Source organism: Echiichthys vipera (assembly GCF_963691815.1).
Source record: "Echiichthys vipera genome assembly, chromosome: 19".
Lineage (NCBI taxonomy): Eukaryota > Metazoa > Chordata > Actinopteri > Perciformes > Trachinidae > Echiichthys > Echiichthys vipera.
Window position 1 is genome coordinate 8,035,220 of NC_139844.1, and position 16,739 is coordinate 8,051,958.

General features: G+C 41.5%; 1 protein-coding gene across 1 annotated transcript in view; it reads right to left on the bottom strand.

Moving 5' to 3' along the window:
• Positions 1–16,739, bottom strand: part of galnt14 (UDP-N-acetyl-alpha-D-galactosamine:polypeptide N-acetylgalactosaminyltransferase 14 (GalNAc-T14)) — a 175,776-nt gene that overhangs the window by 48,451 nt on the left and 110,586 nt on the right. Inside the window, exons 4-5 of the mRNA XM_083934659.1 lie at positions 11,988–12,055; positions 3,534–3,599 (exon numbers count right to left, since the gene is read on the bottom strand). Coding sequence (XP_083790785.1) covers positions 3,534–3,599; positions 11,988–12,055 — 134 coding nt within the window. The remainder of the gene's footprint in view (positions 1–3,533; positions 3,600–11,987; positions 12,056–16,739) is intronic.

The window sequence follows — 16,739 nt, forward strand, 5'->3', positions numbered from 1 at the left end:
ATAAATATTGTCTACAAAAACACTCCAGCCTTCAGACTTGCAGCAAAGCAATCTGGCTCGTCTGAAATTACCTTTGGATTTAGTTTAAGATATTGTTAAGGAATGCATTATGCACATGACGGTCCTCACAAGTATAGTAAGAAAGTGCTCATGTAGTGTCATCCTGGTGAGCTTTTATGGTCATTAAAAAGACAATCAAGTCAGAAGGCTTGAAGCAATAAACTATTAACTAGTCGAACTGTGTGTGTGTGTGTGTGTGTGTGTGTGTGTGTGTGTGTGTGTGTGTGTGTGTGTGTGTGTGTGTGTGTGTGTGTGTGTGTGTGTGTGTGTGTTGTGTTTGCCAGGGTATGATCAGCATGACTGTGCTATAATGAAATCCTTTAGTGATAGCATGTAGGACAAGTGTTCCTGTTGTTAAAGAGAGAGAAAGGCAGACAACGAGGTGAGTGAGTGGGGGAAGGGAATGACAATAAAATACAAGACACTGAGGGAACCAGGAAGAAAGATAACGTTTAGAAGTCCTGCAGAAAGGAAGAAAGAACAGTGGAGACAGATATTAGTGGAGACAGACTGGTTGTTTGAGGCGTTTCTTGTGCAGTAATCTGAGCTGAAATGGCCCCTGCTCTCACCGAAACAAGCACGTTAGAAGTGTTTTCTACTGCAGTTGGTCCCAGAGAGAACGATGCTATTTGAACTCAGGTGGCACCAAAATAACAGCAATGAGACGTCTTAAAAAATGTCGTCTCGTCCGTCTCTTTGCAGGACAACTGTGTGGAGGTTAGTTCACAGTGAGACGAGCCCTCCGGAGAGGATGACACTCAAATTGAAGGGTTAAGCTGAAAATCACACTTTCCGTGTCCACATGAGGGTTCGCTTCAGTCCACCAGACGTAAATGTCATCCTCCTGTCGTCATCCGGACATGTTCCTGAGGATCTGTGAGGACTACACACTTAATAATAGTTCATAAAGCTGACCTGGTTGAGCCCAAACACAGGTAGCTGGTTACCTTTAACTACAGCTGGGTTATTACTCTCACCCCACCGTTGGAGAAAAATATGATCAGGCACCTTGGTGTCATCAGGAGTTCTGGAATGTATTCATACGTCTGTGATTGTTTGTTGCATGTCTCGAAAGCATTTGGTGGTCCTTGGTCCTTGAGACAGCTCTCTATATTATGGGATTTTCTTTGTATTCTTCCAGCTTTTGGTATCTGGCTATGTCGATGCAACCGTGCTGTACCAAGAACCTCTCTGATCACATATTTTTATTAAACGATTTATTCAAGCAAGGACAACTGTGGCTATTCCAGTTATTCTTTATTCCTCTCCGGGAGAGATCATCATTGAGTTTTCCACATCACCCACCCAGGGCTCCACAGTAACAGTTACCAGGTTGCCACTGGCAACCATTTTGAAAAAATTGGCAACCAATTCTTGGCCTTTGGTTGTCATCAGTGACTAAAATGACAACCATATTATCAGAGTGAGAGTGGGGAACAGGAGCACCGTGTTTACTGAAGGTAATGTAACATGACCATTATTTAGTGATCAAATGTAACTTTGACTACAACGCTTTTGAAAGCACTTTGCAGTAACATCACTAAGACTACAGCTGCTCTTAATAAAACAAAGATAGCTAGTTAAAATGTTAAATCAGTGTATGGTTAGTTAGATTTTCTCTGCATTTTCACAGATAAATTGCCACTAAATTATCCACAGTCCTTCATAGGGCTGCCCGCAAATAGTCAACCAAGCTCTAGTCCACCAGAAAATCATTAGCAGACCAAATTTTCATTGGAGCCGTGTCTTGTCAAAATCAAGCGCCTTTAATTTGAAGGGCCAGATACAGGAAGTCGTGACACTCACTCACTGTCAGTGTTTTTTCTTTTAACATGGCAGCTCCCTTGGCTGTACATTGCGGTTAGACAGTTAATAACAAATAGCCAATCATGTTGGAAAGACGCTTAAATATGGGATCACTTTGAAAAGAACAGAGATGACCCCAGGATGGTCACATGCAAACTCTGCAAGAAAAACGTCACCTCTCACTCGTCCACGACAAACATGAATAGAACCGATGTTTTGGGCCTGATCCAAGCCCCCATCACAGCGACTTCCTGGTTGATCCAATACAGAAGTGCCAAAAACTGCATTTCTCTGAGTGTCAACTAGGGGCAGGTTTCCTAATAGAGCAGTTTCTCATTGACCCCCATGTTAAGGCCGTTTTCACAGCATCATTAAACCTGTTTAAGGCCTGGTACAAAAAAACATTCTAGTGTGGGGGTGGATTTTTTTGTAACAGGCTAGTTTTTATTTTATTGGAGGTTAAAGTTTTTGAATAATTAGGGGCGCAGCCTCTTGAGTGACAGTTAGCCTCTGGCCCTCACCTCTCCTCGGAGGATTACGTCAGCCAGATGGACGTATCTAGTGTGTCAGACGTATCCCAATGTCACATACATGCCCTTTTTTGGTCAGAGGAAATGAGTCTGTCTGACAAGATGGCGACTCCCTACGGGTATGCTGCGTCCATTTTTTATACAGTCTATGGCCTGATCAAAGCTCTAGTACCTGATAATTTAATAGGATTCTTTTTGAAAATGACTACAATTATGAAAAAGTCTCCTCTTCTCTGAGTCGTCTCTATTGTTACATAAAGTACTTTCATTACGATTCCACATACTGGCAGTCTGTGAAGTTTCTACGACCTCCCACAGGTGGAACATTGGATGGTAAAAGGTTAATAGACTAAAATCATCTACCTGCCTGTTTTAGATAAGTATAAAAACTTTCTTCATGGGCATCAAAAAACACTTTCAACTCGTGTATATACATCCAGAATCATCTGCAGTGGAGTAACAGGAACCTTCGCTGGCCCCTAACCATGCATTTAGTTCCTAAAAGTGTTCATGACCCCATGCCATTGTCAAGCTATCAGTTTCATTATTTATTACATTCATTTGAATTCTATATTTGAGATCATGGAAGCTGCTCCAAATGGATTATATAGAAAAATGATAAGGATAGCCATGACGCACGGCTGTATTAAAAACTATAATGAGGCCTAACATCCACATTTAGTTTATTGAGGTATTTACACACTAACTGGTTGACATTTTGCGACTTTTACGAGGTAAGAAGTCAAGATTTAAGTTTGGTTTTGCGTTTGAACTCGTTGTTTGTTCGGTTTCAGCTCGCGGAAGACATTTTCTCTTCAGCAACATTTCTTATGACAGTCTCTGTCTCTCTAGGCCTCTGTGGGCTCCATTTCAGTCGCAGCTCCTGTCACTTCAATTCACTTCAGGTCATTTCAGTTCTGCAGCTCCATATGTAGCAGAGATGAATGAACCAATTTCACTTCACTTACCGACTGTCTGTCTGTCCGTCTGTGCAAGTGCGTATTTACATATGGAAATGTTCAGGCAAAGGGATGCAAAGGCCGACCCTGAGTCAATTTATTACACACACGCACACGCACACACACACACACACACACACACGCACACGCACACACACACACACAGTTGTTGCCATACCTTCTCTCTTGTTGTTGCGGAGACATTTGACTTTGGGTAGTTTGGTGAGAAGCTTGCAGTCACTTTCTAAAGAAAAAAAAACACACAATTATTCAAATGAACCGAATAATAACAAGAATATAATAGAATAGAATTGAATATTGTGTGCTGCGTAATACATCTTGATCGTTTCTTGACTCTGAGGGGAATTAACAGCTTGTCGAAAAATGCTTCGCAGCAGCAGGACGGCAGCTCAAAGCTTTCACATTGACAACGTAGACATGTGTTTAGCTGCCGATCAGCCGACTGTGTGCTCCCCGCTGAATTTTAAGAGTTGAATTATTATTTTAAATAGAACTGTCTGCTGTTGTACACATTTTAGAAAATACTCTAGTGGGAAAGTGTACAAATGAAAAAGAAGAAAAGGATAATGGAGGGGGAAAACAACTGAACAGATAGGATGTGAGTCATTCCAAATTAATAATTAACACGGGTTTGTGGAACAACAATGGTTTGATTGATTTTTTTTTTCTTGTCACACACACACACACACACACACACACAAGCGCACACGCACAAGCGCACGCACGCACGCACGCACGCACACGCACACACACACACACACACACACACACACACACACACACACACACACACACACACGCACACACAGCCTGACCCCCCAATGGGTTTAGAATACACCAAAAGCACCATTGCAGTGTTCAAAGATATCATTTCATCATTTCATCATTCAAGTACAGCTTGTTTTGCAAAAACTAAATATGCTGCCTCTCTAGCAGGCTTGACAAATAAACTCTGCTACAGAAAAGGTTCCCTTCCTGAAGGACAACTCTAGATTTCCGTCTTCATCCAGCTAAAGGAAACATAAATTGGGATCATTTTGCTAAAAAGCAAACCCTTTATTAGACAGAGCAGCGAAACAAAAAATGAAACCTCAGTAACACAGTCCTGTCGTCTCAGGAGTGACATTAAACTACTGTTAATGTTCCTGAGCACATTAAAGTCAGCTTCACATAGAGTTCCACGCTGTAGTTATTCTTTATGAGACAATAAGTTTGAGTTTTTCAACAGACGGTTTGTTCTGGAAAATGAGTGACACAGACGACACATTTCAACTCCTTATCCCAAGATGACCACGTGTCTGATCAGACATCTTTGGAGGTTCTCGTCATCTCCACTAATGGCCACAACTATTACTGCTAGTCAATTTATGGACTAGTAAAACAAATAGAATAGCTCTTAACTTGAAGGTTCACAAGAAAGCCCCAGACACAGGACACACTCACGAATTATAGGGTTGTGTGTGAAGATTACCACAGTGTTTTACTTGTGCTCCACGCTGACTGAGCTAACTCTCCTGAGACACGGAAGGAAAAAAGGTTTTAATATTTTAATTTGTTTTCTTTACATAATTTAAGTAACTGGGATGTAAGAAACATATCACAAAGATTTTTCTCTAAAATGTTTTTTATTTTTTTACATGCCCCTTGTAGTAAATTTTTATTATTTACTAAATTCACTTTGAAGAAATGTTATATTTAAGGTTATTCTACATGCTTTTAACTCATTATGTGTGTGTGTGTGTGTATGTGTGTGTGTGTGTGTGTGTGTGTGTGTGTGTGTGTGTGTGTGTGTGTGTGTGTGTGTGTGTGTGTGTGTGTGTGTGTGTGTGTGTGCGTGTTTGTACAAGAAAATATAATCTGACTCTTCATCAATAATTTTCAACCATTGCTGTTTCCTGAATTATGAAACATATTTAAAAACGAGAATCAAAAGATCGTAAAAAACTAAGACCTCAGATATTTTTCATTTTTGCTTTAAAAATGTCTTGAACATTTCATTTATTATCAAAGCGATTGATTAATAATTTAATATTTAACCTATAACTGGCCAATTGTTTCAATTGTTTCATGTTTTTGTTAGACTTTTCGTTATATGCTGACGTGATTGGTTTATTATGTTTTCATAAACTCCAAGACAGGAAGTTTCAGTATAGTTATTGGAAGTGTGTCTATCTCTGTCTTTGTGTCTGTCTTTGTCTCTCTCTGTCCAACTGTCTGTCTTTTCTCTCATTCTCTCTTCTTTTCTTCCTCCCAACCGGTGCAGACAGATGTTCGTCCTCCACAGAGCTGGGTCTGTCTGACGTTCCTGCCTGTTATAGGGAAGGTTTTCGTTGCCACCGTACTCTACGGAGGAATTGTTGGGTCTATGTAAATCATAAATAAGTCATAGAGTGTGGTCTTTACCTACTCTGTAAAGTGTCCCGAGATAACTTTTGTTATGATTTGGCACTATAAATAAAATTGAATTGTATTGAATTGAAATAGTGATCACACATGTGGAAACAGGACTCTTACTACTGCTGATCGTGCTCTCTCTACTGATGTGATATGAAACAAAACTCCAGTCACACTGTGTCAAAGTTTAGTGGTCCAGAATGACTGAAGACCTCCATCAGAGCCCTTTGACCCAGAAGGGACGCCTGATCGCCCTCCTCTCCAAGAATGCCTCCTTCAAGTGGGAAATAGTGAAAAAAGAAAATACTTTGACCCAAGCGGAAATATTTCCACCTTTTATGAGCGTTCATTCTTTAAAAACCTATTTTCTCCCAACACTAAGAGTTCAGACAGAACACTCAACATCGAGGTTTACTGCAGCAAATGAATTTAGTTTAGAGGTGTGGCTCTGCTGAAGCTCACAAACCCACACAAGAGGTATTCTTCACATGAACACACATTCAAAATTCAACCACTAAAACCACAAAGAGACAAAAAATTACTATAGGGTTGCAAAGCAACTACGAAGAGATGCTAAATGACTGAAAATAGACATGAAACGACCACAAGGAAACAAAAAAGGGCAACAAAGACATGTAAAATGATGAAAAAGGTTCGAAAGGTCCCTTTAAAATAAGCGTTATAAACATTCTCAGGTTTAACCAATCACCTTCTAGATTACACACCAAGTTAACTGGCCTCCACCTGACATCAAACTGTGGTGGTTTTGATTTTACTTCAGAATAAAATCAGCTGTTCCTTGAGGATTCCTCTCCTAGCAGAGCATGGTGACAGCAACTACAAAGAGATGCTAAATGACTGAAAATAGACACAAAACAACCACAAGGAAACAAAAAATGGCAACAAAGACATGTAAAATGATGAAGAAGGTTCGAAAGGTCCCTTTAAAATAAGCGTTATAAACATTCTCAGGTTCAACCAATCACCTTCTAGATTACACACCAAGTTAACTGGCCTCCACCTGACATCAAACTGTGGTGGTTTTGATTTTACTTCAGAATAAAATCAGCTGTTCCTTGAGGATTCCTCTCCTAGCAGAGCATGGTGACAGCAACTACAAAGAGATGCTAAATGACTGAAAATAGGCACAAAACGACCACAAGGAAACAAAAGATGACAACAAAGACATGTAAAATGATGAAAAATAGATGTAAAATGACCATAGAGAGAAACAAAACGATGAAAAATAGATGTAAAATGACCATAGAGAGAAACAAAACGATGAAAAATAGATGTAAAATGACCATAGAGAGAAACAAAACGATGACAGAGATGTAAAATGTTTAAAAATAGATGCAAAACCACCATTAAAAGATGTCAGGTCTGTGCCCAGGGATCCGTTGGCTCAGAATCCGTCCATGTGCACAATAACCAATAAACTACCTGCAGAGGACACCAACCTGAGTCATCTGTGACAGCTGAATCCAAATGCTGCAGCTTTGTTTTTTATTGTTTTTTGAGTTTTTGAAAAGAGCCAGCAGAGAAGTTGAAATAAATTGAAGGATAAAGGGCTGGGATGTGCAGCTGCCTTCACTCAGTGTGGTCCAACAAAGTAAGAGTGTAAACTTAACCAAACCCAATGAAAAGAGGCCAAGCCTGAATATTGTTTATTCACGAACACATTTGGAAGATGACAGCAGGTGTCGTTAAACCGACGAGACTGTGGGGGTACAAGAGAAGGTTGGGAACCACAGGAATAGAAAACATCTCTCACGGCAAAAAAAATGAAATAAATTATAATGAAGATCAACAGTGTTTCTGGTCGAGACGGAAACATTTGACTAATGTGCAGCAGGATGTTAGTGGGGGAAAAAGGCGTTCATGCTGGTTCAAATATCTCAAAATAAATCACTGCAAGAAATTAGGATTGTCGCCAAAGGCAGGATATAAACGGTATTAAATGACACACTGCTGCGTGGGAGGAAATGAAGTTCTTCAACAGTTTTCCCTCCGTGGTTTCGCACTCGTAGGGTGACATGTGAAGTGCACGTACAGTATCATTAACACGGTTTATCCTGCTGTTGCTCATTTGCACATATTTTATAGATGGTTGTTTACTTGCATGTATAAGTCTCTGATTGCACCTCTTGCCTCTGCTCCCTCATCTGTCATTTCTTTACTGTCTAAATACGTCTTTTTAAGCCTCATCACTTGGGTTTTCACTTCTCTACGTGTGTGTGTGTGTGTGTGTGTGTGGTTGTGTGCGACCATCTGTTCTGATTGGCTGTCAGGTCGACGCGGCTGGTGTCTTTCTTTGATAAAAAGATGTTGGAAGGACTGTGGAGTATCGTCAGCAGGTACTGAGTTCAAGTTTTCCTTCCCCCGGTCTAGACCGCAAATGTCATGTCACACGGCAGCGTTCATATGGGGCTGAAACAACCGTCTATCGAGCAGCAAAGGAGCAGTCAAAAAGAAAATAAAGATCATATGATGGACGTTTAATTATTCAAATGATAAAGAATAAAACGCTATAATATGTAGAAGAGTAGTGGTGGGAATAAAGCTCATGTGACGTGCATATTCTCGTATTGTAATTTATTTTGGCCTTTCCATTGCTTTATTTCTCAGGACAGCTCAAGATTGACAGGAAACAGGTGAGAGAGAGAGAGAGAGAGAGAGAGAGAGAGAGAGAGAGAGAGAGAGAGAGAGAGAGAGAGAGAGAGAGAGAGAGAGAGAAATCAAAGGTCGCAGGTCAGAGTTGAGCCCAGGCTGCAGTGGCGAGGACTTTTAGCCTCTGTATATGGGGGCGCCTGCTCTAACCACTAAGCCACCGGGTTCTTCTGGTCACTTTTACATCCGTAAGATGCAGCTGAGAGGCCAGCCTGCGCGGAGCCTGTGCATACAGCTGTGTGAGACGTGCGGGTAAAAAACACGCCTGACATGCTTACGGTCTAGACACAGGGTTACTTGAGTAATTAGGGTTAAAGTTTTCCCCTCTCTGCTGCAACGTAAGTTTCTTTTTCTGTCAAGTTCATGTCCGTGTCCGAAGGCTCAAAAACTGAGGGAAAAATGTGGCGAGGCAGTCATGTGTTGGAGACCTTCCTTCCTAATATGTTTCTGTCACAGATCTACTAACAAGATGCTCACACTGTGTGGATCTTTCAGACTATAGTGCCTGTAAAAAGTCAAGATTTTTCAGTTTTTACAGGCTGAAATGATACATACATAAAAAAACATATATATTTTCCAGTGTTATTTACACATTTTGCCTTACAACATTCAAGTGAAATAGTTTTTTCCAAAGTTTTTGAAAATTAATAAAAGGTGAAAAACATTCACAGGTATAACCAATCACCTTCCAGATCACACACCAAGTTAACTGGCCTCCACCTGACATCATCTGTGGTGTTTTTGATTTTACTTCAGAATAAAATCAGCTGTTCCTTGACGATCCACTCCTATCAGTGCATGGTAACACAAAGAATTCACCATGGATGGAAAGAGGCTTTCAAAAGAGCTCAGGATAAAGTTGTGGATAGGCACAAGTTAGGAGAAGGATATAAAAAGACTTTAAGGCTATTGTCCAGAACTGGAGGCATATGGCTCCACCCAGACTTTGCCTAGATCAGGTCGCCCCTCCAAACTGGAGGACCGAGCCAGGAAAAGATTGATCAGGGAAGCTACCAAGAGGCCCATGGTGACCTTACAAGTCTAAATGGCAGAGGTTGGTCGATCTGTGCATGTGAAATTGTTCTACATGTATGGCAGGGTGGGGAGAAAGAAGCCTCTTCTGAAAAAATGTCTCACTGAGTCTCGTTTACAGTTTGCCAAAAAACATATGGAAGATTGTGATGCCATGTGTCAAAAGGTTCTATGGTCAGATGAGACCAAAACTGTACTTCTTGGGCTGAACTCCAAGTGCTATGTTTGGTGGAAACCAAACACAGCACACCACCCAAAACACCCCATCCCTACAGTGAAGCATGGTGGTGGCAGCATCATGTTGTGGGCTTGTTTCTCTTCAGCAGGGACTGGGCAGTTGGTCAGGATTGAAGGGAAAATGGATGCTGCCAAGTCCACCCCTTGCCCCTCTGTTAGACACTTGAAAATGGGCAGGTGGTTCACCTTCCAGCATGACAACGACCCAAAACACAGCACCATAAAAACAACACAGTGTCTAAAGGACAGGAAGGTGAATGTCCTAGAGTGGCCCAGTCAGAGCCCTGACCTGAATCCTACAGAACATCTGTGGATGGACTTGAAGAGTGCAGTCCATCAACGCTCACCACAGAATTTGACTGAACTCAAACAGTTCTGCAGGAAGAATGGGGAAATATTTCCAGTCTAGGTGCACAAAGCTGGTAGAGACAACTCCAAACAGACTGATGGCTGTGATTTAAGCAAAAGGTGCCTCCACAAAGGATTACGTCTGGGGACTTCCACTTAAATGATGTAAGGCAAAACGTGTACATCACGCTGAAAAAATAAATATTTTTATCTATTATCATTTCAGGCTGTAAAACAAAAACTGTGACTATTTCAAAAGGGCATCATAACTTTCTATAGGCACTGTAAAGTGCTGAAGTTTAAATCACTTTTTTAATAAACTGTGTGTCGGTGAACTTAGAAATAATGTTCCAGAAAGAAATACACACTTATTATCAGCTGCTGTTTCACTGCACTTGTACACTTGTCATTGAGTTTTCTGTTGCATGTTTGTGTTTTTCTTATCACCGCTGTACTCCCCGGCCATAAAAAGCAAAGTGCCGAGTGCAGGCATATTGTTTATGATCGTATCGAGGTCAGCTCAGCAGATACGGGGGAGAACTTATTTTCTAGCAGGAGTGGAAAGAAAAATGGAAACTACAGCAGGTCAGAGCAACTTCTGTGATTGCTCCTTCAAGACTGTCTGAGGCACTACTTTACTTCAGGACCTCCATTTTATTCAACGTGTTATGTGTTATGCTGTGTCCATACTGATTGTGAGGCAAAATTCTGCCCTCCATTATTCGAAACTGCAGGATCATATTGGGATCATTTGTCATATGATGTGCTGGTGTAGGGCTATAAGCACCAACAACGCTCCTTTCCACCATCAACAATGGCTGAAATAATCACTCTGGCTGCTTAGTAGCTGCTGTGGAAGTCACAGTTATATCGGAAAACTAAATGTCATCGTGTCTGGAGTCAAAACATGATCCGGAGGCGCACAAGGCTCTGTGAATGCTGAAATAACGACATCATGATGCAGAGTTGGAAAAAGGGTTTGTCAGGTCTGTCAGCAGGCAGACAACTAGATATTATATCTATCTATTATTAATATTCAGATTTATCAGGGCTTTATATGCAAGAGAATCTCAATCCCACAGAGCCTCGTGAATTTCTTGTGCAGTTTGAAATATTTAAATTGAATGAATATGCAAATGTTTGCATTTTGTGTCTTTGTATTGACTTTGTATGTAATTGCACCGCTTCACTGTGTACACACTGTACAGCCTCAGTACTATTTGATTCTTCCTATCTTGTCTGTGGTACTCAAGCTCAAGCCCATTGTTTCCTATTGAATATACAAATCTTTAAAAAAAAAAATACTCAAAGTTACACAAGAGGAAATGGTCCATTTGTTGGGGACTATATTCAGCAATGGATGAATCCACATTTGGTGCTCTAGTCTAGTGAGTATGTTTGACAGCAGGACGGTGTGTGAGTCAAAATTACCCACGGTGTGTGTTTATGGTTAAAGGAACATGTCATGGCATGGATTACTGATGTGTTTTTAGTTTGAACATTTTTAGTATTTAAGAAATGATCTTGCAAGTTTTATTTAGTTTTTGTTTTACATTTGTGTGCATTATGATATTGCTTTTTACATAACTCTGTTGTTTTTGAACTATAAGAAAAAAAGAACATCTAAAGAATCCAAACACGGCCAGTTTCATTCTGTAAAGTTCAATCTTTGGTCTGTCTGGTCCGTCTCCTCTTTGACCCAGAATGAAAATCCCTTTTCATCTTTATTGTAATCCTGAAACTGTGGACCCAGCTGCCGTGGACACATTCCTCTCTCTCTCTGACCTGTTATGTAGGTCTCATCTCTGTTATCTTTGACCTGGAAGAGACCTGGAATGCGTGTGTGTGTGTGTGTGTGTGTGTATGTGTGTGTGTGTGTGTGTGTGTGTGTGTGTGTGTGTGTGTGTGTGTGTGTGTAGCTGCAGCTCACCGTCATCACTGAAGTCGTCCACCAGAATGATATCATAGATGAGATGAACTGGAGTTCTGTTCAAAACACTGGAGAGGAAAAAGAAAATATTAGTCTCACATATGCATTAACACAAGAATACAATTGAGGGGAAAAAAGGCATGTGTGATATACAAAAGGCAGGCAAGCAAATGCCAACCTACACACACACACACAAACACACACACACACACACACACACACGCACACACACACACACACACACACACACACACACACACACACACACACACACACACACACACACACAGTCAGGCGCTCATGAATTCATTATGTATGCTCTGCACACCATATGAAACAACATATTGAAAATGTCAGACCCAAATTCCTGTTATGAAAATGTATGACATGTCGCCTCTAAGAAACTATTTCATTAAAGAGGAAGATTGAAACATAAAAAATTCATAACTTTTACTGGAAGAAAATAAGAAAACGTGTTTTTGTTCTCGGCGTTTCTGCTCTATTTTATTTCATTATTTCTGCTTTTCAATAACCTCTGGGTTCATCATCCCTACTGGGATGAGGCTGAGGAGGGACGGAGGAAGGAAGGAAGGAAGAAGAGAGAGAGGAGGGCTGACTAGAAGGAGTGTTGGAGGAAAGAGAGAAAGATGGCAAGCGGGTGGAAGGAAAATAGAAAGGAAAGGAAGGAGATGAAGGAGTAAAGACAGGCAAAATTATGAAGAATGAGGGCCGACAGAAGGATAGAAAGAGCAAGGGATGAGGAGGTAAGAGAGGTGGAGAGAGAATAAGGAAAGGAAGGTAGGACAAAAAAGAGGGGAAGATGAAGTTGGATGTCTGGGATAGCTGGAGGCAATACAATAGGAAAGGGAAGGATGGAGGAGAAAGAGGGGGTTAGAGGACAGTAAGGGGATGGAAGTGGAGATTATGGAAATAAGTAAATAAGTGAAAGTGTAAGAAAACAGGTTAAAAGGAAATAAATACTGTGTCATGGTTGATGTGCTCTAAACTATAGACCAGAACATCATCGTGTCATCGTCGTCAAAAAACGCACCGTCCATGGAGAGAAACGGTGAAAATGCTGAGATATGAGGCTCATAAGATCAGTGAATATTCACTGTCAGTGTGGTAAATGGCTAAATGACGCCGGAGACAGTTACTCCTGATGGATAGCTCGCTCGAGTGGGAGACTGCTGCCGTACAGTCATTCACTTGAATGGGGGAGGACTGAGGGGACATGACGGCGATCAACCTTCATTATTTAAGGAATCACAGACTCTCAGCTCACAAAACAATTAAGCAGACGTGTCTATAAAACACGCGTTTGTTTAACAGGAAATACATGCATACACACTTGGGATTCAAACACACATCATATCACTGACACATAGCACTGACATCTCAAGGATCTTCAGTTTTCTTCCCCCAGGAGGGGGCGTTGCCACGGGGATGAGGCCATTCCAGTCTGGTCTGTCTGGTGCATATTTTGTCATGTTGTGTATGAACTCTACAAGATGTGTTGTTTGAATCTGTTTTCAGAATGCCTTCTAAACATATGGCCAGAGACATTTTGGGTTAGCTGCATCCGTGTGGATGGATTACTGAACGGGCCTACCAGGCACAGGCCCAGGGGCCCATGAGGTCAGGGGCCCTCATCCATTAATAGTTTCTGAAAACCCCCCACAAAATAATCACAAAGAGCTAAATGACCACAAGTATACACAAAACGACCAAACATGATCACAAAGAGATACTAAATGAATACAAGGATGCAAAACCACCACGAAGAGATGCTAAATGACTGAAAATAGACACTAACGACCACATGGAGACAAAAAATGACACGCAGAATGATTAAAAATAGATGTAAAATGACCACAGAGAGGAACAGAAACAGAATAACGACATAAAAACATAAAATGATTAAAAATAGATGCAAAACCACCACAAAAAGATGCAAAACACTTACAAAGTGAAGCAAAAGCACTAAACACAGAGACAAAGACAGAGTGACATCCGTCCATGTGCACCCGTATCAGCCTCACAGAGATTAGGTTAGAAAGGGCCGGTTACACCAACCAGTAGGTTCAGAAGGCCGTTATTATTATTATTATTATTATTATTATTATTATTATTATTATTATCCAATCACATGGGAACAGTTGCAGTCAGATTGGTCAGGACCCCTGGAGTCACTTTGTAACGCGCTGGGAGAGACGTTAACGTTACTTGTCTAGGTCCAGGCAGCAAAAGTACTTCTTTAGGTTTATGAAAATATTGTGGTTTGGGTTGAAATACTAATGTCTGTGCTGTTAGTCGTGTGATGAAGACAGAAGTGTTCAGCAACTGTTGACACCTATTCTGTCGGCTCATAACAGCTGTTAATTCTTGTTTATTTGAAGTTCTTTTTTTTAATTTTTGTTTATAAATGAGCATCGTCTCCGTCACATGAACTCAAAGAGAAAATCAAAGAGAATATGTGAACAGAGGTACGAGGGATCAAAGCATAAAGCGGCAGGAATAGAGGCAGAGTGGGCAGACCGTTGGCTGATTGAGACAGAGCAAGGGAAGGAAGTGTATACGGGGGAAGGATGGATGCAATTCAGGGAGAGGTGTACAGTAAGTGAAGACAGGATGGAGGGATGGAAGGAGTTGAAGCTGATAATGTAGGAGGAGGGGGAGGTGTGGCGCAAAAACTATGAGTCTCATGAGGCACCGGACCCCATCAGGAGGAGCGATGGATGCCGGGACGGGGGAGAGAGGGAGGCAGAGTGGGGTAATGAAGGAAAAGAGAGAGAGAGAAAGAGAGAGGGATGGCAGGCTAGTAAGGAAGACAAATAACCCTGACTGTAACTCTCTCTCTCTCTCTCTCTCTCTCTCTCTCTCTCTCTGATAGATTGATAGATGAGATGGAGGAGGAGGGAAATAAGAAAGAAGGGTGGAATCATGATGGAGGGATGAGGTGATCAAGTAGAAAGACAATAGTGTATTAATCTCATTAGAGTACATTAAGTCCTCCACTGATTCCATCTATCTATCTATCTATCTATCTATCTATCTATCTATCTATCTATCTATCTATCTATCTATCTATCTATCTATCTATCTATCTATCTATCTATCTATCTATCTATCTATCTATCTATCCGTCTGTCCATCTATCTGTGTTGAGGCCAACAGAAATGAAAGTATGGACACAATCTCTTTTCATTCTTTTTTCTTTCACCTCCTCTCCTCCCTTTTACCACCCTCTCTCTCTCTCACGCACACACACACACACACACACATCCACACACACACACACACACACACACACACACACACACACACACACACACACACACACACACACACACACACACACACACACACACACACACACACACACACACCTAACACACACACACACACACACAAACACACACACACACACACAGGAGCTCCCATTCTCTGGTTCACAGGCCACTAGCTATGAGGCTTAACCTCCCCTCAGGCGTGCTGAGGGAGAAGCTATCTGCAGCTCACAGAAAATATTATCACCGCTGACAATACCGCAGTCGGCTGCCACAGAATAGCAGCTCTGTATCTGCACCGCTCATTTCCAACACTCATATATCAATTTTAGGAAAATAAAAAGGGGGGGTTGTTTTTTTTCCCTTTTTTTAAATCTTTCATTACCTACAGCTGTCATTTGGAGAGCCCTGAGAGCATTTTTAGAATGCTGCATGTGTGTGGGCGCCCGGCGGGAATTTCACCCCCACTCTCTGGCAGCGATCAAGGTGAAGCTAAATGGGTGATGCTGTACGACTGCCAGGGTGAGGGGTTCACTTCCAACAGGAGCCCTTCATGCTCAGTGTGTCTACTTACAGATTGACTAAATGGGCGTTATCAGTGGTTATCAGCCTCTTGCATATGGGTTAGTAGGGCTCTTTGTCAGAGGGCCAGTATCATCTAACAGTAGCAGTTTAAAATATGTTGTTAATTTTGGGAATCACTCCTGCATGGGTCACGGATAGTGGCCTCCTAGGTGAAAGTCCTGCGTTTGTTTGACCCGTCCATCCACCCAACCTCCCCCCTCCACAAACTTTGTCGGCCTTTATACAACGTCGCCTGACTACAACCACTAGAGGTCACCGCATAAGCTGATGCAGAGTTAGGTGCATAGTTCTTCAAAGACCCAAAAGTGAAGCCAAAACATCTTGAACGCCTACCTGGGCTGGGTCCCGCCCCCTCCATGTTGGGGGATTGGTCATGCAAATATTTTTCTTAAATCCTATTTTTCTTAAATCCTATTTAATTCCTATAGTTTCTATAATTTTAGTTACTTCTTATCACGCTTGTTTGTTCAAGTGATCATTTTTCTAGCTAAAGTTAATCTTTCTACAGTAAAGTTGATGCTAAAAGGGATGAAAGGTCACGATAACAGCTGTGATCAACTCGCAATTTGTGGGGAGGGAGATTGGATGGGACTTCGATGACGCAGCTCCACTACAGCACAGGCTTGTGTACAGTGGAAGGAAGTGAGGACACATCGTCCATCTTTATATGTAATCTAAGGTTAAAATATGTACACGTTAAGTCCTGCGTTTGTTTGACCCGTCCATCCACCCCGACCTCCTCTCCATGCAGACTTTGTCGATCTTTACACTACGTCGCCTGACTTCACCTTTGCTCCAGTCAAAGTTAGTACGACCACTAAAGGATGCCACTGAACTAAAAGCAGATGCATAGTTTTTCAAAGGCCAGAACACAAAC